Source organism: Arvicanthis niloticus, chromosome 17 (assembly GCF_011762505.2).
Source record: "Arvicanthis niloticus isolate mArvNil1 chromosome 17, mArvNil1.pat.X, whole genome shotgun sequence".
Taxonomy (NCBI): Eukaryota; Metazoa; Chordata; class Mammalia; order Rodentia; family Muridae; genus Arvicanthis; species Arvicanthis niloticus.
The window spans coordinates 29,850,533-29,871,890 of NC_047674.1; the positions used below are offsets into that span (position 1 = coordinate 29,850,533).

Sequence of the window (21,358 nt, forward strand, 5' to 3'; positions counted from 1 at the left end):
CATTAGACTTGTGTGTGTGACCCATGAAATCCTGTGATTTAAAAGTTTACTGTAATTTACTGAAATCTTGATGTTTCCTACAGGTAATGAGTTGCTGCTTTTCCACAGGCATGGCGAACGGTATTTTACTTCTTCTTTGAACTCTTTTTGTCTTGCTCTATTGCCTACTTACAGTCTTAAGCTTAGCTAGCTTTCTCACACAGTTCAAAACCAGTTGCCTTGTGATGGTTCCTTCCACAGTAGCCTGGGCCCTTTTACACTAATTAAAAATGGAGACAATCCTTCAGAGACTTGTCCACAGGTCGGTCTGATATAGGCAGTTCTTCAGTGGAGGCTTTCCTCTTAGATGATTCTAAGCTTTACCAAGTTACCAAAGCTAAGTAAGGCAAGGACATTAGAAACTTTCGTTGGTATTTTTTATATCAGTGTATCCAGATAGTTTTATTATACATCTTTTTTTTTTTAAGATGTATTTATTTTATGTATAAGTACACTGTTGTGTCTTCAGACACACCAGAAGAGGGCATTGGATCCGATTACAGATGGTTGTGAGCCACCATGTGGTTGCTGGGAATTGAACTCAGGACCTCTGGAAGAGCAGTCAATGCTCTTAACCACTGAGCCATCTCTCCAGCCCTTTATTATACATCTTATTGTTCTTTACAATCTATGTATGTATAGTTAATTTACATGTGGAACAAATTACTAACACTAAAATGTATAACTGTTTTTAAGTTTGTTAGGGTACAGGATAAGCTGCTGGAAAAGACTGTGGGTCCCGTGCAAACAATATTGAGGCTTTTCTCTTGCCTATGATAGTCCAAAGGTAGGCAGCTAATCCACAGAGGGCAACATTTCAGTTCTCAGGCTATTCAGGGCCACGGGTTGTTTTTGCTTAGCCATTGTCTAGGGATTACAGCTGAAACTATTTTACTTTACTAATGCATACTTGATATAGAATTAAACAATTGATCCCTGATCCTAGGGAGGGTAAAAATAAAGAATATGGCAACATATGCCTGTGCTCTCTGTTCATACCTTACTGGCTAGAATTTAGTCACATTCAGACTCTTGATTTGAGAGGCTGCTAGGAAATGTAATTTACAGTTGCCAATTCTGTATCCTATTAAAAATGTGGGAAATGTGAAAGAAAAATTGAAAATTAGAAGATTTTTTATTTATTTATTTTTGCCTAGATAGCCTTGTTATTTTGGTCAGGTATGAGGGGATTGCCCTCATTTCTAATGCCATTTACAAGTTTGGGGGCCATTAATACCACTTAGTTCAGTAAGGGTCTGGATGAGCTCAGAGAACTTGTGAAAGGTCTTAAGTGTATACTTGGATTTATTATAGTGAAAGAGTACAGATGAAAATTAGCTAAGGAAGAGATGTGTGCATGGGGCACATAGAGTCCATAGGGGAACTCTCTGGGTAGAGTTTTGACAGTGTTATATAGGACTAAAGGAAACTCATGGAAGCTTTATTATCCATAGTATTTATTGGGATTGGAACACTTTAGATTTTAGTTTGCAGTCTTTCAGGAGGTTGTAAATAAATGACCCAAAGTCACTACCACAGCTCATATTAAACTATTTGAAGTGCCTGCCCCAATAAAAAGGAAGTTTAATAGCAAATTCCAAGAATATATAAAATATTTTCTAAGAACTAATGCCAAAGGCCAGACCTTTCTTTGGTTAAAGTTAATTTTTCATGTGTATCTATCTGTTATGGACAGGCACATTGCCTTTTTTGAAAAAGCATAGAAAAAGTTTCATAATATACTTGTTTATTGTGTTAAAAGTTTTTGTTTTAAATACATACATTAAAGTGGTATATCTGTATGATGTTTTAAAATTACTTTTATATGTATGGGTGTTTTGTCTGCATATATGTCTCTACCACATGTGTCATTTGTACCTGTGGGCATCTGATCCCATGGAACTGTAGCTACAGATGGTCGTGAGCCTCCATAAAGGTGCTGGGAGTTGAACCTTGTTTCTCTAAAAGGGCACTCAGTACTCTAAATTATGGGACCACTGGACCATTTCTCCAGCCTATAAATGAGGATTTGTTTTGTTTTAATAAATATATAGAATGATAGTAGAGTTGGTCAGGTTCAACTCTGTCCATAAAGAGCTAAGTTTTGCTGATTTTTAAAGTCATTGACTCAGGATCAAGTTGACTCTCTTATGTCCCTACTTTACATGCATATGGACAAGTTGGAATTAGTCTAGGTGGACCTTATATTTAGGGTTTATTTTCATCCGTAGTTCTGTTAAAAATATGACTGCTAATGTGTCTACCACAGATAGATGCTAAATTTCCTGGTAGAAAAGCACCCGCTTTTTTCTATTTTTTTTTTTTTTAAACAATTGTACTTACTTTTTGTGTATGCAGGTGGAAGGTGTGGGCACGTGTGTGTGAATGTTAGAGAACAGCTTTGGGAGTCTGCTCTCTCTCCCTCTACAGCAGTGTCCCAGCCTTTCTAATGTGACCTTTAATACAGTTCCTCATATAGTGGCTTCCCCAGCCAGACAGTTATCTTTACTGTTACTTTATAACTGTGATTTTGCTACTGTTGTAAATCATGTAAATATTTGATATACAGAATATCTGATATGTGAAAGGGTTGTTTGACACAAAGGGGTCATGACCCTTAGGTTATCAGACTTGGCATGTTTACCTGCTCGGCCATCTCACTGTTCTCACTGTTTTTACTGAATTGTACTAAACTAGATTGATTGAGTAGAAGTAGTCTTCTGTAGCAACACATGATAATATCATTGTTATTGTCTCATTTAAAAATATGGAAACATTAATTTTAAAGAAAAGTGTAACTGGGCATAATAGCACACACCTTTAATGCAGCATTCAGGAAGGAGAGGGAAGCAAATCTCTGAATTTCAGGCCAGCTTGGTCTACACAGCAAGTTCCAGGCCAGTGAGACCCTGGTTCTAAAAACACAAATATGCCAGGTAGTGGGCGCATGCCTTTAATCCCAGCACTTGGGAGGCAGAGGCAGGTGGATTTCTGAGTTGGAGGCCAGCCTAGTCTACAGAGAGAGTTCTAGGACAGCCAGGGCTACACAGAGAAACCCTGTCTCAACAAACAAACAAACAACCCCAAAACCCCACAAATACGATTTTATATCACAGATTAGCAGTTCAGCTTTATCAGTGTTCTAGCTTCTCTATCCTAGAAGGCAATAATAGTTGGCCTGTCCTGTAGCAGTGTGAAGATCAGTCACAACATGAACACCAGTCAGTAATGGGAGGAGTCTAACAGAATACTACCAAGAAAAGATAATTGGGGTGCAGAAAAGGATATGACAGCCAGATCCATTCTCTTCATTGTTTTGGTTTGGAGTATGCTTATAGCCACCTTTATTAATATAGTTCTTGGAGTTCTGTGCAGACCTGCTGTTGCTCAAGATTATGCCTTACCTGAGTGTGGCACTTGTCTGTGGTCCCAGTTTCTTGGAAGGCTGGATTGGGAGTTTAGATGACCCTGACTTAAAAACCTAAAAAAATGTATATCATCTTGTATAGAAATTGTTTTATTGTAGTAGGAAAAAAAGCACAAGAAACCAAAGATGGAGGAAGAACACCTAGAAATTAAGAAGCAAGGGAGGTAGTCACTATAAAGCTTGACTATAACATTCTGGTGGTGTACTATGTACTTTTTTTCTTTCTTTTTCAGAAAGGTATCTTATACATAACACTGTTCTTGGAATGTGCACCATCTTGGTTTTTATAATTCCTATAAACAAATCTAGAAATGAAAGCTAGTATTTGTGCTTTCATGGACCTGGTTCCTAGGCCCTTTCACTTGGGTGTGTAGCTTTTGTTTTCACATTAAATAGCTTGGTGTGTATCCCTTCAAGTTCAAAAGCCTAGTGTTCATATGTAGGTTGGATCTGCTAGGCTTCATAAGGTATGAAATTGAAGAGGGTCTTAAAATGTAGAAATTTGAGAACCATAGCCTGAAACATTGATGGTCTGGCCTGAATGGTTGAGTCATAACAAAGTCTCAAAAAGCAGCTAACTGTATGACATTCTACAGAGGTTGTTATCTGGTGTTAAAAGAGTATGTTGGTACAGGCACTCTCAACTCTTTTAGGCCTGTGGGTTTGTACTTTATTTATTTAACCATTCCTGAGGGCAGAACATGGCCTTTGTAAATTGCTATGTATTTGGTCTCTCATTGCCCCTGATTCCAAGAAAAATGTGATAGGCCCTATTGTACAGATTTCTTGGAAAGTTGACTTCCCAGCTCCCCACCCTCCTATTTGCCAATCTTATTCTATAGCATGCTTCTAACTTTTTGCCTTTAAAAGGGTATTTAAAATTATGGTAAAATGCTTAAAACATAAAAACCTAACATTTTGGTGATTTTTTTTTTTTTTTAAATTTTTATGTGTACAGATGTTTTGTTTGCTTGTATGTCTTTGTACCACATTCATGCCTGGTAACCACAGAGGTCAGAAGCGAGCATTGGGTACTCCTGGGACTGGAGTTAAAGATAGTTGTGAGTCACTATGAGAGTACTTTCAAGATTTATTTATGTGAGTACACTGTTACTCTCTTTAGACACACCAGAAGAGGGCATCGGATCCCATTACAGATGGTTGGTAAGCCACCATGTGGTTGCTGGGAATTGAACTTAGGACCTCTAGAAAGAACAGTCAGTGCTCCTAACCACTGAGCCATCTCTCCAGCCTGAGAGTACTTTCAGTGGAGCCCACCACATCTTCTGAAAGATCATCTGATGCTCTTGGCTGCTCAGCCATCTCTTTGGTCCTAACCATTTTTTAAAATGGGAGGTTCAGTAACATTAATACAGTGTACAGCAGATATTACCACTGTTCATCTGTAGATCCCTTTCATCTTGACTTAAGATGCTTCCTGTTATTACTCCCAGTTTCAAAACACACCATCCAATTTTCAGTCTCTTGTAACTGAGTATTTATCTTTTTTCCCCTAGCTTTTTTGCTTTGCTTAAAAAAAATCGTTGTCAGTTTTACATATGGTCGCTTTTGCTTAGCATAATATTTTCATGACTCTATGTTGTAGCATGTGTTAGAATTTCTAAGTCTAAATAACATTTCATATGTGTATATGGCACATTTTGTTTTTGTGGTCTTATGCCAATGTACATTTGGGGTTGCTTGTACCTTTTAGCTACTATGAATGCTGCTGCTGTGTATATAGATGTGTAGATAAATGCTTCCCAACTTTGAGTTTGGGTATGTACTCAGAAGTGGTACATAAGTGGTACTTAGATAATTATACTTCTGCTGTAATGCTTTGAATTTCTGTGGGATGTTAGAGCATCTTTTAAGTATATGCCCAGGAGTGGTATAGCTGCGTCTTGAGGTAGAACTAGTCCAGTTTCCTGAGAAATTGCTGAATTGATTTCCAAAGTGGATGTACAAGTTTGCACTCCCACCAGCAATGAAGAAGTGTTCCCCTTGCTCCACATCCTCTCCAGCATGTGCTATCTCTTGTTTTTTTGATCTTAGCCATTCTGATAAATATAAGATGAAACCTCAGCGTTGTTTTGATTTGCATTTCCCTGGTGACTAAAGACTTTGAACATTTCTTTAAGTGCTTCTTGGCCATTAGAGATTCCTCTGTTGAGAATTCATTGTTTAGTTCTGTACCCCATTTTTTAATTGGGTTATTTGGGTTGTTGGTGTCTAACTTTTTGAGTTCTTTGTAAATTTTGGATATTAGTCCTCTGTCAGATGTAGGGTTGTTGAAGATTCTTTCTCAATGTGTAGGCTGCCAATTTGTCCTTTTGAAAGTGTCCTTTGCCTTACATAAGCTTTGCGGTTTCATGAGGTCCCATTTATCCATTGTAGATCTTAGAGCCATTGGTGTCCTGTTCAGGAAATTGCCTCCTGTACCAATACATTTAAGGGTATTCTCTTCTATGAGGTTTAGTGTATCTGGTTTTATGTTGAGGCCTTTGATCCACTTGGACTTGAGTTTTGTGCAGGGTGATAAATATGGGTCTATTTGCATTCTACATGCAGACATCCAGTTAGTCCAGCACCATTTGTTGAAGATGCTTTCATTTTTCCATTGTATGGTTTTGGCTTCTTTGTCAAAAGTCAAGTGTCCATAGGTGTGTAGGCTTATTTTGGGGTCTTCAATTGAATTCCATTGATCACATGTCTACTTCTGTACCAATACCATGCAGTTTTTATCACTACTGCTATCTATTGCTATGTAGTACAGCTTGAGGTCAGGGTTTGTGATTCCTCCCAAGTTCTTTTATTGTTCAGGATTGTTTTGACTATCCTGGGTTTTTTGTTTTTCCATATGAAGTTGAAAATTGGTCTTTCAAGGTCTGTAAAAATTTGTTGGAATTTTGATGGGGATTGCCCTGAATCTGTAGATTGCTTTTAGTAAGATGGCCATTTTCACTATGCTAATTCTACCTATCCAAGAGCATGGGAGAATTTTTTTCAATTTCTTTCTTCAAGGACTTGAAGTTCTTGTCATACAGATCTTTCACTTGCTTGGTTAGAGTTACACTAAGATATTTTATATTATTTGTGGCTATTGTAAAGGGTATTGCTTCTCTAATTTCTTCCTTGGCCCATTTATCATTTGTATAAAGGAGGGCAACTGATTTCTTTGTGTTAATTTTGTATCCCGCCACTTGGCTGAAGGAGTTTATCAAGTGTAGGAGTTCTCTAGTAGATTTTTTGGGGTCACTTTTGTATACTATAATATCATCTGCAAGTAAGCAATACTTTGACTTCTTCCTTTCCAATTTGGATCCCCTTGATCTCCTTTAGTTGTCTTACTGCTCTGGCTAGAACTTCAAGTACTATGTTGAATAGATAGGGAGAGAGTGGGCAGCCTTGTCTTGTCCCTGATGTTAGCGGAAATGCTTTAAGTTTTCTCTTCATTTATTTTGATGTTGGCTATTAGCTTGCTGTATATTGCTTTGCCCATGTTTAGAATGTGACCAGTATCCCTGATTTCTCTAATAACCTTTAACATGAAGAGTGTGGATTTTATCAAAGGTTTTTTTTTGTTGTTGTTGTTGTTGTTTGTTTTTTGTTTTTTTTTTTTGCATCTAATGAGATAATCATGAGATTTTTTTTTTCAGTTTGTTTATATGGTGGATTACATTGATGAATTTTCACATATTGAACCATCCCTGCATCCCTGGGATGACGCCTATTTGATCTTGATGGATGACGTCTTTTATGTGTTCCTGGATTTGGTTTGCAATTATTTTATTGAGTATTTTTTGCATAAATGTTCATAAGAGAACATGAAGTTTTTTGTTGAGTCTTTGTGTGGTTTAAGTATCAGGGTGACTATGGCCTTATAGAATGAGTTTGGCAGTGTTCCTTCTGTTTCTGTTTTGTGGAATAGTTTGAGTAGTATTGGAATTAGCTCTTTGAAAAGTCTGGTAGAATTCTGCACTAAAACCATCTGGCCCTGGGCTTTTTGTTGTTGTTGTTTAGGAGACTTTTAATGACTGCTTCTATTTCTGTAGGGGTTATGGGGCTCTTTAAATAGTTTACCTGATCTTGATTTATCTTTGGTAAGTGGCGTCTGTCTAGAAAATAGAATATCTTGTTAAGATTTTCCAATTTTGTGTAGTACAGGCTTTTGAAATAAGACCTAATGATTCTTTGGCTTTCCTCAGTGTCAGTTGTTATGTCTCCCTTTTTATTACTGATTTTATTTGGGTACTGTTTTGTCTGTCTCTTGGTTAGTTTGGCTTAGAGTTTGTCTATTGTTGATTTTTCTCAAAGAACCAGCTCTTGCTTTAGTTTATTCTTTGTAGTGTTTTCTTTCTGATTGATTTTAGTCCTGATTTTGATTATTTCCCGCCCTGTACTCATCTTTGGTGTGTTTGCTTATTTTTCTAGAGTGTTCAGGTGTACTTTTAAATTGCTGATATGAGAATTTTTCTAATTTCTTTATGGAGGTACCTAGTGCTATGATCTTTCTTCTTAGCACTGATTTCATCTTGTTCCATAAATTTAGGTATGTTGTGTCCTCATTTTCATTGAATTCTAGAAAGTCCTTAATTGATTTCTTTCCTGACCCAGAGATCATTAAATATGGAGAGTTGTTCAAGTTCCATGAGTGTGTAGGCTCTCCAGTATTTGTGTTGTTGAAGTCCAGCTTTAATTCATTGTGGTTTGATAAGATACAAGGGGTTATGTCAATTTTCTCATATCTGTTGAGGTTTGCTTTGTAACTATGTGATCAATTTTGGAGAAGGATCCATGAGGTGCTAAGAAGAAGGTGTATTCTTTTGTGCTTGGGTGAAATATTCTATAGATGTCCACTAAGTCCATTTCATTCATAATGTCTGTTAGTTTCATTATTTCTGTTTGTTTTTGTCTGGATGTCCTGTCCATTGGTGAGAGTGGGGTGTTGAAGTTTCCCACTATTAATGTGTGGGATTCACTGTGTGATTTAAGCCTTAGCAATGTTTCTTTTACAAATATGGATGCCCTTGTGTTTGGGGCATAGATGTTCAGAATTGAGATACAATCTTGGCAGATTTTTCCTTTGGTGAGTATGATGTGTTCTTCCCCATCTCTTTTGATTAAATTTGGTTGAAAGTTTATTAGATATTAGAATGGTTATTCCAGCTTGCCTCTTGGGTCCATTTGCTTGGAAAACTTCTTTTCCAGCCATTTATTCTGAGGTAATGTCTATCTTTAATGCTGAGGTGTGTTTTTTGCATGCAGTAGAATGATGGATCCTGTTTTGCAGCCATTCTGTTAGCCTGTGTCTTTTTAGTGGAGGCTTGAGTCCACTGATGTTGAGAGGTATTAATGACCAGTGATTGTTATTCCTTTTATTTTGGTGGTGGTGGTGGTGGTGGATGTGGTGGTGGGGTGTGTGTGTGTGTGTGTGCGCTTTCCTTGTTTTTGCTGGTATGGAATTACTTATTTTCTGTGTTTTCTTGGATGTAGTTATCCTTCTTGGGTTGGAGTTTTCTTTCTAGTATTTTTTGTAGGGCTGGATTTGTGGATAGATATTGTTTGAATATGTATTTGTCTTGAAATGCCTTATTTTCTTCATCTGTGGTGATGAGAGTTTTGCTGGGCATAGTAGTCTAGGTTGGCACCTGTGGTGTGGTTTTTTTTTATTTTTTATTTTTTATTTATTTTATTATTATTTTTTATTTATTTATTTATTTATTTATTTATTTATTTATTTTTAAGAGATTGCAGGATATCAGCCCTTCTAGCTTTTAGAGTCTCTGTTGAGAAGTTGGGTGTGATTCTGATAGGTTTGCCTCTGTATGTTCCCTGGCCTTTTTCCCTTGCTGTTTTTAATATTCGTTCTTTGTTCTGTGGATTTTTTGTTTTCATTATTATGTGTGGGGAGGATTTGTCAGAGGTAATGTCTGTCTCATGCTGAGGTGTGTTTCTTGTATGCAGTAGAATGATAGATCGTGTTTTGCATCCATTTTGTTAGCCTGTGTCTTTTCTGGTTCAGTCTAATTGGGGTTCTATAAGCTTATTGTGTGTGTGTCTCCATATCCATTTCTTTCTTTAGGTTGGGAAAGTTTTCTTCTATGATTTTGTTGAGAATGTTTTCTGGGTCTTGGAGCTGGGGCTCTTCACTTCTGTTCCTGTTGTTATTAAGTTAGTTCTTTTCATGGTATCCCAGATTTCCTGGATGTTTTGTGTCAGGAATTTTTTTAGCTTTAACATTCTCTTTGAAGAGATGTATCAATTTCTTCTATTCTCTCTCATCTGTTGTTCCTGTTCTCTTCCCTAGATTTTCCCTCAGTTTGTGTTTTCTTTAATGATTCTATTTCCACTTTCAGGTCTTGCATGGTTTTATTTATTTCCTTCACCTGATTAATTGTATTTTCCTGTATGTCTTTAAAGGATTTTTATTTTGCTTTCTCTTTAAAGATCTCTGTCTGTCGGATTGTATTTTCCTGTATTTTTTTTTAAAGGGACTTATTCATCTCCTCTTTAAAGGCCCCTATCATTTTTATAAGATTGGATTTAAGGTCATTTGTGTGTGTGTGTTTCAGTTGTGTTGGGATATCCAGAGGTTTCTTTGGAGTAGATGTGCTTTGAAGGTGTCTTATTGCCCTGACTTTTGTTGATTGTGTTCTTTCGAAGGCCTTTAGCCATCTGAATGGTTTTGGTCCCTGGATGTTCTTGTTGTAGTAGATATCAGGAGTGGGGTTAACCTGGATGATCCTGGTGTGGCAGGCCTCTGATGGGTATCCTTGGACTATATGATCCTGGACCTGCAATTCTGTATGGTTCAAGAGCCTCATGTCTGATGAAGGTGGGGGAGAGGTGGCCAGAGAATGGTGGTCTCTTTGCACTAGCAGACTGCTCAGGGCAGCTTGCCTGGGCCGTTGCTTCTTAATGAATAGCCATAGGGAAGAGGACACATCATAATTGAGAAGGTTAGTTGGAATAGAGGAAGAAAACATCTCATTATTTTTTGGACTATTCTGTCAGGTTATTTGTGTCCTGACCCATTGCTCTCCTCCCTTTAGATAAACTTTTATTTAAATAAACAGACCAATCTCTTGGCATGGACAATCTTTCTGTAGGTAAGACTACAGAGACATAAACCACTTCTTTTTTGATGATCTTTATGGATTAGCAGAAATTTACCCTTTTATATCATGACACATTATAAGAGTAGAGTTTTACGTAGCTCCTTATTCAACACCATACTACCAATCTTATAAATGATTTGTAGTTAACTCCCATATACTGTGTAGTTCTTGTTGCTATTAAATGTGGTCTAATTGCTGGTTTTGTCTGTACCACTTCTAGGAGAGGTGTTTATGCTTTGTTGTTCAGAATTTGATTCTGAACTCTCAGAATTCATGTTTTTATTTTAATTCTGTGTGTATTTATGTGTGTGGCATATGCTTGGTTGTGTATAGGGGCGTGCACATTCGAATGTAGGTGCTGGTGGCATCCAGAAAGTGTGTTAGATCCCTTGGAGCTGGGGTAAGAGGTGGTTGTGAACTCCAGATGTGGTTTTTTCAGCTAGGCTATAGTCTTCTGCAGATATTCTCAGCCTCTGGACCATCTCCAGTCTTGGAAAAAGACTTTGTTGTTGTTGTTTTGAAACAGGCTTTCACTGTGTAGCCCTGACTGGCCTGAAACACTCTGACTATCCAATTACATGAACAGTTAATGACAATTTACTATATTTCCATTATAGTATTTTGAGTATATGAAACAAGATTTTTGTTAGTCTCTGGTGAAATATGAAGGTGTTTATATGAATGTGCAAGCTAGTTTTACGTTAGGTTGACATAAGGTTATCATAAGAGAGAGAGAAGGGAGCCTCAATTGAGAAAATTCGTCCAGAAGATTGGGCTGTATGCAAGCCTATAGGACATTTTCTTAATTAGTGATTGGTGCAAGGGTGCCCATCCCATAGTGGTCCTGGATTCTATAAGAAAGCAAGTTGGGAAGGCAGTAAGCAGCACTGCTCATCATTGACCTCGGCATCAGCTCCTGTCCCAAATTCTTCGATGAAGGACTAAAAAGTGGACATGTAAGCCAATTATACTCTTTCCTCTGCAACTTGCTTCTGGTTAGTGTTTCATCACAGTGATAGCAACACTAACCAGGGCAGTGAATATCAACCTGAGTGTTGATAGTGTACATAGTGTTTGCTTCTATCACCTGCGTTGTATTTGGATTTGTAGTAGAGGTTGCTAAGTGGCAGGGACACCTGTTGATAACTCTGTGCTTAAGGAAGTCCCATTGCCCATGCTGCTGAGAATGCTCACCTTGAGTTCATCTGTGTAAGAGCTTTGCTCTCGCCTCTCATAGAAAAAGATAATTTCTTATTCTGCAGCCCATGCTGACCTTGAACTTGGACCTTCCTTGCAGCCTAAGCTGGCCTTGAACTTTTAGCTGTCCTCCTGTCTCAGTCTGCTGAACAACAGGCATGATCTCCACCATATTTATAATTTAAGGCTAAAACCTTTTATAAATTAACTTTTATCCTGTGTTTTATCTCCTTGCATGGTTATTTAAAAGGCTAAAGTTCTCTACCCACCAAGATTTTGTTCTTTGGTGGTTCTCATTTGTATAGTTTTATTTCTTTGTGTTGCAGTTGTGTTTGTAAATTGGCTGTAGAGATGAGTAAACAGAAGTGCTGTCATAGTGGAATACAGTTGCTCTAGCCAGGTGCTTCTTGCCAGGGTTACTTCAGTCCACTTCACAGATAAACTAATGTGAGGTGGGGTTTAACTTCTGGAAAACTTGATTTGTTTACTTCTAGTTTGTTTTTATTTCTAAGATACTAACCCCTAAGTTAGATCTGGAAGATTCTTAGACTCCAGTTCTCATTCCTTTAGTATGGTGTTTGTTAAAACCATGGCCCACTTCAGCCATTCCTCTGGATTTGAGGAGAAGTAGCAGATCTTTTTTCTCTTCCAATTCTTAATTAATTCCACTACTTGGGAGGCGTCTTTGCTTTGGGACAATTTTGTATAGAAAACACAGTTTTAGTTTCTTGTGGGGTTGAAGACCCCCATACTCAGGAGACCCTCAAGTCTCAGGAAATCACGACCACCCAAAGATCACAAGAAACCATACCTGGATGCAATCAGCAGAGGCTTTATTAGGGAAATTGGATGGGTAAGGGGTCTTTTAAAGAGCAAAACCACAAACCAGGGTAGTGGGGAGGGGGTGAGGGGTTGCCAAGGATACATAACATAAGAATAGCGAAACATTCCAGAGAAACCCACCCTGAAAGGTTAATAGCCATGGAAATTACTCAGTACAATCATTTTTCTCAAAAATGTAGTCTTACCAAGTCACTGTCCCCTATACCGTCATTACAAAATATTTCTCACTTCTTCCAGTCACAGCCCCACCTAGATGGCTTGTATTTTTTTATGGTCAGGAATGTGTCTTCCGGGGAAAGTGAAGGCCTGAAATCTTATTTTTAGTTCCTCGTTCTGGAATCTGCACTTTTCCTGCTCAGGTCTAAGGCAAAAAATCTACACATATTTCATAAAATGGCCTTTATAATTTTTCACTCTACAGGGTTTGCTTGGTTTTGTGCTTTTCCTTCAGTATTGACACCAAGCCCACAGCCTCTTGAGTGACAGGCAAGTGCTGCACTCCTGATCCATACCCATAGTCTTCAAGTCTATCTCAGTGTCCTACTTGTCTACTCTCCTCACTACACCATCAGTAAGGATTTCCTCACTGCCTTTTCACAGCAGGAACCTTGGGGAGCATAAGGTGCTCTTACATGAGTAATCAAATGAATTAACTACGGTTTTAAAATTTCTTTTTTTTCTTTATTCTTCCTTCCTTGTCTGTCTTTGTCTCTCCCCCCTCCTTCTTTTCTTCCTTTCCCTCTCCTCCACCCCTTCCTCCTTTCTTCCTTGAGACTGAGTGTCTGTAGTCTAAGGTGGTCCTGAACTCATTATATGTATAACTGAGGTTGGCCTTGAACTCCTGATTCTCTTTCTTCCACCTCCCAGACACTGAAATTGTAAATGTGTACCATCATTCCTGGCAAGTACCCTTGTACTTGCCTAGAGCAAATTTAAAAGCAAAATTCTTCTGTCCACAGAATTAGTAACATGTAAATTGTCTTGTTTCACTACTGGGACATTAGCTGACAATATGTGCGTGTCTTTTAGCCATCTTTAATGTGTACAATGTGTTGTTAACACAAATGTCAGAAAGAAACCAAATCAAAGGGCATTTCAAGAACCAAGAATATTTGAAACAGTATCTGTATGTATGGATAAAGTATGTTTTAAGTGTTAAATATTCTCATAAATCATACCAAAGCTAACTTAACTTTGATAGAGTACATAGGCTTTATATAATAATCTTTGATATAAACCTATATAATTACAGAAAAATCTGAATATTATATTAATTTATGAGAGATAATGCAATGGTAGCCCAACTTGTGGCTAGAAGAACTTGACTTTGTAAGAATTCATTTAGTGAATTCTTTTTGTCCTTAGATTGACTTAACTGGCTTTCTAGTCTCCATGTCTGAAGCTTGAGACAGCCATCATTTGGTAATCTAGGTATTGTGTGATACAGTTAAGTGTTGCCTTAAGAATGCCAGATCTATTAATTTGTTATCAAGATAATCATTTCCCTATGATGGATTTTTAAAATGAACTTCTTGGGGAGACATTTTGTAGGACAGATGTTAGTGTGACATAGTTTAAGAGCCATCCTTAGGTCAGATGATGAAGGGATTGTTTAATTAGTGGTAACAAGTAAGTGTGATTGTGTTAGTTGGGTTTATGGATGTTTTATGCAAAGTGAATGTTAAATGTTATTCAGGAGTGTGTGGATCCTTTCCCCAACCAACCCTTTATACCCAGTTGAAAAGTATTTAAACATGAGGCTTAACCATGTAGGGAGGGTGCTCTCTGGACAGATTTCACTGGTAAAGGCACCTGAGGATGGTGCATTGACCAGATTTACTTGGCATTGTACTTTGGTCTGTATTCATTAAATGTTTGAATTGTCAGGTTTCCCATTTTCCTTAATAAAATGTCAATGAAGAGTACATTGTGGTATAAAATTGACCTTTTTTTTTTCTCTCCATACAGAAGCTCCACCATGAGGCGAGGTGGATGGAGGAGGAGAGCAGAAAATGATGGCTGGGAAAAATGGGTGTGTTTTAATGAATATTTAAATGTCTAGATAATTTTTGTTCTTTTTAGTTATCATATGGATTGAGGTATAACGTGTGACTTTTTTATACTATCTCTTTCTGGTTTTCACAATGCATTGAAAACCATAACACTGCCCATAAACTCTAGCCCTTGAACTGTATTTTACTATCAAGAGTGTTGTCCTGAGGAAGTAGATATTTTTGTACACAACAATTTAATATATTTCAATTTATCTCAGCATTGCTAATAATACTGAGAAATAGGAAAAAATATGTAAGTATCCAAAACATAGGGTGTATCTGTTTTCTGCAAACAATTACAATGAGCATATAACATTTTAATAATTAGTAAAACCAAGTGATTTGCTGGTTTTTTTTTTTTTTTTTTTTTTTTTTTTGGTTTTTCAAGACAGGGTTTCTCTCTGTGTAGCCCTGGCTGTCCTGGAACTCACTCTGTAGACCAGGCTGGCCTCGAACTCAGAAATCCACCTGCCTCTGCCTCCCAAGTGCTGGGATTAAAGGCGTGCGCCACCACTGCCTGGCATGATTTGCTGTTTGGACAAAGTGTATACCAGTAGTTGTCACCTATAGCTTTGCTTTGAAGACATAATAAAACAGCCAAGCCTAATTATTTTAAGGTTAAAAAAGTGAGATAGTATTTGTAAATCTGTCACGGTTTTTAAGTTAAAAGTGTGTGGCAAGGGAACTGTAATGTTTGTTTATTGGCATTCCTTTTCTTGGTTGTAGGGCGGATACATGGCTGCCAAGGTCCAAAAGCTGGAGGAACAGTTCCGTTCAGATGCTGCTAAGCAGAAGGATGGGACAGCGTCTGCAATATTTAGTGGAGTTGCCATCTACGTTAATGGATACACAGGTTGAGTTCTTTTTACTTTTTTGGTGCCCAGTTTTATTATGAACTGGATTGAGAATATTTTTTTGAATCTTCTCCAGTTATTTATCATTTGTATTATTTACTTTTCTATTGCTGTAATAAAATCCCACAACCAAGGCAATTTATGGAAGAAAGAGTTTATTTTGGCTTGTGCTTCCAGAGGGATGAGACCATCATGGCAGGGAGCTGAGAGATCAAACATGAAGCAGAAAGAGTAAACTGGAATTGAGGCTAGTCTACATACTCTCAGAGCCTGCCCCTAGCAAGGAGTTACCACCAGTGTTCAGATATTTGAGCCTATAGCAGACATTCTCATTCAAACAACTACATTCCACTCCTAGGCCCCAAAGGCTCAGAAGCTGTTGTTACAATGCAAAGTGTATTTAATCCTACTTCAAAAACCCCCACAGTCTTCCACAGTCTCAATAAAACCCTGTGAGTTCTAAAAGTGAATTAAATTTCAGCATACAATGGCACAGATATACCTAAAAGGAGGAATGGGGACATAGTCAGAAAATGCTGGATCAAGCAAGACTGATAATGCAGCATGTAAACACCAAATCTCCAGCTCAGCAATTCCCAGCTGTGGGTCATGACCCATTTACAGGGATTGCCTAAGACCGTCTGAAAACATATTTATATTACGATTCATGACAGTAGCAAAATTACAGTCATGAAGTAGCAACAAAATAATTTTATGGTGGAGGGGGGGTCACCACAACACAAGGAACTGTGTTAAAGGGATACAGTATTAGGAAGGTTGAGAACCACTGCTTTAGCTTAATCTATTTTTACTATTGTGCTTGTGGTTTGCTAGTTAGTAATTTCTCAAGTGTTTTAGTTTTTATCTTTTTTGTTTTCCTGGGCCAGCCATAGAATTTTAATGAATAAGTAACAATTTAACTACTTTTATAATTTGAAAAACTTGTTGGTTGATAAAGTTGTACATTACATAGAGGTCAGGGACAATTTATAAGAATCAGTTATTCTTCATTTTACCCAGTGGGCCCCAGGGATTGAATTCTGATTGTCAGGCTTAGCAGCAAGCACCTTTATTTACCCAGGCAGCCACCATCTCTGCAGTCCTTAGTTGGTAATACGTTTCATGAATTGTGTTTTCAGATCTCCTCTGGTAAGAGTTCATAGTTTTGTGGGCCATATTGAGGTTTGGTTTCATTTGATAGCCCCACTGCACCCTGGCGAGAACAGCCACTTGGTCTAGTGTTATGTGTTGAAATGCCTGTTTTCCCTTAAATTACTTTTGTACTTTAGGCAAAAATCATTTAGGGATTAGCAAGATGGGTCACTGGATAAAAAGTACTTTCTGTGCATGGCTGATAAACAGTTTGACCACTGGGACCCATGTAAAGATAAAAGGAGAGAACCAACTCAGCAGAGCTGGCTTGTAATCTCTACAGTTGGGCTGCCGCACACATGTGCACCCTCCCTGTCATATACAAGAATAAGAAAGTTTATTTTAAAAATCATTGGGACATGTTTAAGTGGATGTGTTTCTGAGTTCTCTACTTTTTTTTTTTTTTTTTTTTATTGAGACAGAGCTCCTTTGTAGCTCAGGCTAGCCTTGAACATGTGCTGCTCATGCCTCAGCTTCTCTAGTGTTGGGATTATTGTTGTGTGTCACTGTTCTCCCTGACTACTCTCTTTATGTCTGTCCCTTAACAGTACCCCAGTCTAAGTCATTGTTTCCTGGAGTGAATCTTACTCTAGAGTTCTCTCCTTGCTTCTTCTGAATGAAGTTTGTTTGGCCTTCCTGGTCCTGGGCCTATCGATACAAGCTTTAGAATATATTCCAGAATTCTATGAATTCAAAATAACCTTGCTTAGGGTTTGGATCAGATGGTAGAATTGACATCTTTTCTGTTTTCTAGCCAGTGAGTCTTCTTTCCCATTTTACTTTATTTTAGTTGGTCGAGCAAGTATATTTTAGATTCTCCTTGAGCATTAGGATCTATTTGAAAAGGTACAATGGTTGATATAGAACGTTGGTTTTTATAACAAATAAGGTGTGTGAATTAGATGTACACCAAAGGGAAAATGTCATGGGACTCCTGTAGGAGTTGGATAAATAGATGTTTGCTTAGCTTTGATTACAGGTATGCTAGTGTTACTTGGCTTATGCTTTTAATTTTTATATTCTTTGTCAACAAGCTTACTCAAGATTTTATGACTCTGTTTTTAAATTTATGGAGTTTTGTTTCTGTTCTTTGCCTCTTACAATTCTCCTTTCCTGTGAAGTGCATTCGGGAGTTATCCATGAAGATGCAGATCAAATTAGATTTTTTTTTTTTCCTGTAAGCCAGTTTATAGTATTGAATTGTATCTCATCACTGCTAGAAACATTTTCTTTGAAACCTGAGCTTTACCTCTCTTTGTCAGGGAGCGTCTTTTGTGAATTTGTAGACCAGAGAGCACCCAAGAGCCTTTGATTTGCTGTTTCTTTGCTTCCTCTCTTTATGTGTCCTTCTCTTCAAAATGTTATTCCTAAAAGAATCCTTCTGACTCCTTCCAGTCGTTGAGGCTCTTTTCAGCGCGCTCTCTCGCGCCCCCCCCCCCTCTCTTCACTGCATGTATTGTACTAGGCCTGTACTTGTTTATCTGGCTTCTGTAGAGCACAGGCTTGAGTCTGGTTCTTAGACTCTTGGGCTACTGTAACAGAATACTCAATAGAAACAACTTAAGGATACAGGGAGGCATGTGTTTAAGCTCATAGTTTCAGAGGACATAATGACAGCAGAAACTTGTGACAAAGGAACTGTTTACTTCGAGGCTGGAGAGATGGCTCAGTAGTTAAGAGCACTGTCTGCTCTTCCAGAGGTCTTGAGTTCAATTCCCAGCAACCACATGGTGGCTCACAACTATCTGTAATGGGATCTGATGCCCTCTTCTGTTGTGTCTGAAGACAGTGACAATGTGCTCACATGCATGAAATAAATAAATCTTAAAAAAAAAAAAAAAAAAAAGAACTGTTCACTTCATGGCAGAGAGGAATCATAGAATACAGCAAGAGGCTTGGACAAGATATCATGACCTCAGAAACTTGCCCACATGTCCTGCTTCCTCCAGATAGCCCCATCTTCTACCTAATAATGCCATCCCACTATAAATTCCACTAATTAGATTAGAGTCCTCATCTTCTAATTATCTCTGGAATGGGAATTATAGACACTCAGAGATGTGCTTCATTAATTCCTTAGGTGCTCCTTAATCCAGTGAAGTTGATAATCAATAGTCAGTCATTACCACATTTATGTTTAGTATTATTTGCATAAAAATGAATACAAATGATTTTGTATTTATATATTACATTTATTTGTATTTATACATTTATTTGTATTTATATATTACAATGTTAAAATATTTTCAATCATATGCTTATATAAATGACCATTTTTTTCTCATTCTCTGTTCCTTTTATTTATTGCAGTTAGCATATACTGTAAATTTTACTGATTTTTCTGTAGTATAAAACTAAATGTCATCCTAAGGTTGCTCCTTTACAAAACTGCATCATACTATGATTGTTAAAGTTTAGTGTCTGTATAAGTTATGTAACAAGGGAAGAAATGTGAGACGAAGAAAAAGAAAAGGCAGTTGATGCCTGGAGAGTGTCTCTTAATATTACTGTACTGGTAGGAGTTGTTTGAACCAAAGGCCTCTTCCTGCATGACAGGTGTCTGTTAGGGTTTCTACTTCTGTGATAAATAAAACACCATGATCAAAAGCAACTCGAGGGGGGTTTATTTTGCTCATACTTTCAGGCAACAGTCTTATCACTGAGAGAAGGCAGGGCAGGGAAGTGAAGCTCTGGTCACTGGTTTACATAGCTTGCTTTCTGATATAACCCAGGACCACATGCCTAGGGGCAGCAGTGTCCACAGTGGGAAAATTCCCATTAGTCAGGAAAATGTTTGACTTTCCTATAGGCCAGCTTTATAGAGGCATTTTCTCCATTAAGAGTGCTTTTCTCAGATAGCTCTGGCTTGTCAAGTTTACAAAAACCCTAGCTAGGACACTTTGTTTCTTACTGTTTTGAGACAGGATTTTATTGGGTGGACCAGCCTGTCCTTGAGATACTGACATTCTTTCAGCCTTGGTTGTTTCATTGGTTACATTGTTTTTGTTGTTAATCTACATGGGATCAAGGAAATATGACTTGATAAAAATGTGTCATTTTACTCCTTAAGTGAATTTCTTCTTTTTCATTAATGACAGTCAGAGACTTTGAGCCTCTGTGTATTGTTTTTGTTAAGAAGGACTGAAACTATTAATTTGTTGAACTGAAAATACTGAGGTTCAACTGAAATTCTGATAGTGGTGGTGAAGCAAGATTGTTATTGTAATTTTTGCCCTTTTTTGGGCTCTTGGAGTTCCAGCAGGCCACCTGTTGCAGTACACTATTTAAAGTTGAAAAGTTGGTAGAATCAGGAAAAGGAATCATGCTAGCCTGAGCATATAGTGAGTTCCAGGCCAGCAGTCTGGTTGACTATTGTCTCAGGTCTGGTCTTGCAAGATAATCCTGTAAGATACTGCTCTCATTTCTTGGGAGGAACAGTAATCCTATAAGATGATTATTTCTTCAAGTAGTCATCTTAGAGGATTCTTACAGGATGCAGGATTGTAACTTTGCCTTTAGTCTTGAAAGGGGCTAGATCTAACTAAAGATTAGAAGTCATAGGCTTTTACACAAACACTCCTTGACCATTATTATACCTACACAGAGTTAAGCAGGAAGACAGTGAAGTAGATACACATAAGATGAGACTATCAGCCTCGTTTTGAGTTACCTTGTGGTCTCAGATGACACGCCTTTTCATAATAGCAGCTTCAGAGTGCTTGTTCTAAGGAAGAACCTCTAGAAGGTAGTTTTCTTTCCTGGGCTACTTTTACTTTGTTATAATTCCATAATAGTTTTTTTTTTTTTTTTTAATTAATTTATTTATTTTATATATATATGATGAATACACTGTAGCTGTCTTCAGACACACCAGAAGAGGGCGCCAGATCCCATTACAGATGGCTGTGAGCCACCATGTGGTTGCTGGGAATTGAACTCAGGACCTCTGGAAGAACAAGCAGTGCTTTTAGCCGCTGAGCCATTTCTCCAGCCCTCCATAATAGTTTTATTTTGCACTCCCCAGAGGTGGATGTTTGATTTAAGCTTGATGTATATGTTGATGTCATTAAAATGGACATACCAATAAGTAAGTATGTATATGTATATATATAATGTTTTTATTGAAACAGGGTTTCTCCATAGCCCTGGCTGGTCTCGAACTCAAAGAGATCCATCTGCCCTATCTCCAGAATGCTTGATTTAAAAGTTTGTACCACCATCGCCCAGCCCAATAAATGTTTATTAACAGAAAATGAAAAGAGTGTGAAATTTTACTATCTTTGAAGACAGAAAAATTTACCTTTCTTCTTTTAGTAAATACTTGCTTTATTTTGGGAGCCAGTACTGGGGATTCAGCCTAGGACCTTATGCATATGAGCCAAGCATTCCACATTGAACTACCACCCCTAGCCCTTAGCAAACACTGAAAGTACTTTATACCAGGATGCTGTGTATATTGTATAGTTAAAAGTGTGTGTGTGTGTGTGTGTGTGTGTGTGTGTGTGTGTGGTTTGGGACTGGTGAAATGTTTCAGCAGGTTCCAATGCTTGCAGCCAAGCCTGATGGGCCTGAGCTTTTTTTCCTAGAACTCATATGGTAGGAAAAAGCAGACTTCTGAAAGTTATTCTCTGACTGCTGTATGCATGCCATGGCATTCTTCTGTTATGTAGA

At 37.8% G+C, this 21,358-nt stretch overlaps 1 protein-coding gene across 4 annotated transcripts in view; it reads left to right on the forward strand.

Moving 5' to 3' along the window:
• Positions 1-21,358, forward strand: part of Rev1 (REV1 DNA directed polymerase) — a 75,613-nt gene that overhangs the window by 8,863 nt on the left and 45,392 nt on the right. For all 4 annotated transcript variants that reach the window (XM_076915020.1, XM_034521433.1, XM_034521434.2 and 1 more), the window contains 2 exons: positions 14,596-14,659; positions 15,408-15,534. In XM_076915020.1, the coding sequence (XP_076771135.1) occupies positions 14,606-14,659; positions 15,408-15,534 (181 nt within the window). In that variant the 5' untranslated portion in view covers positions 14,596-14,605. The remainder of the gene's footprint in view (positions 1-14,595; positions 14,660-15,407; positions 15,535-21,358) is intronic.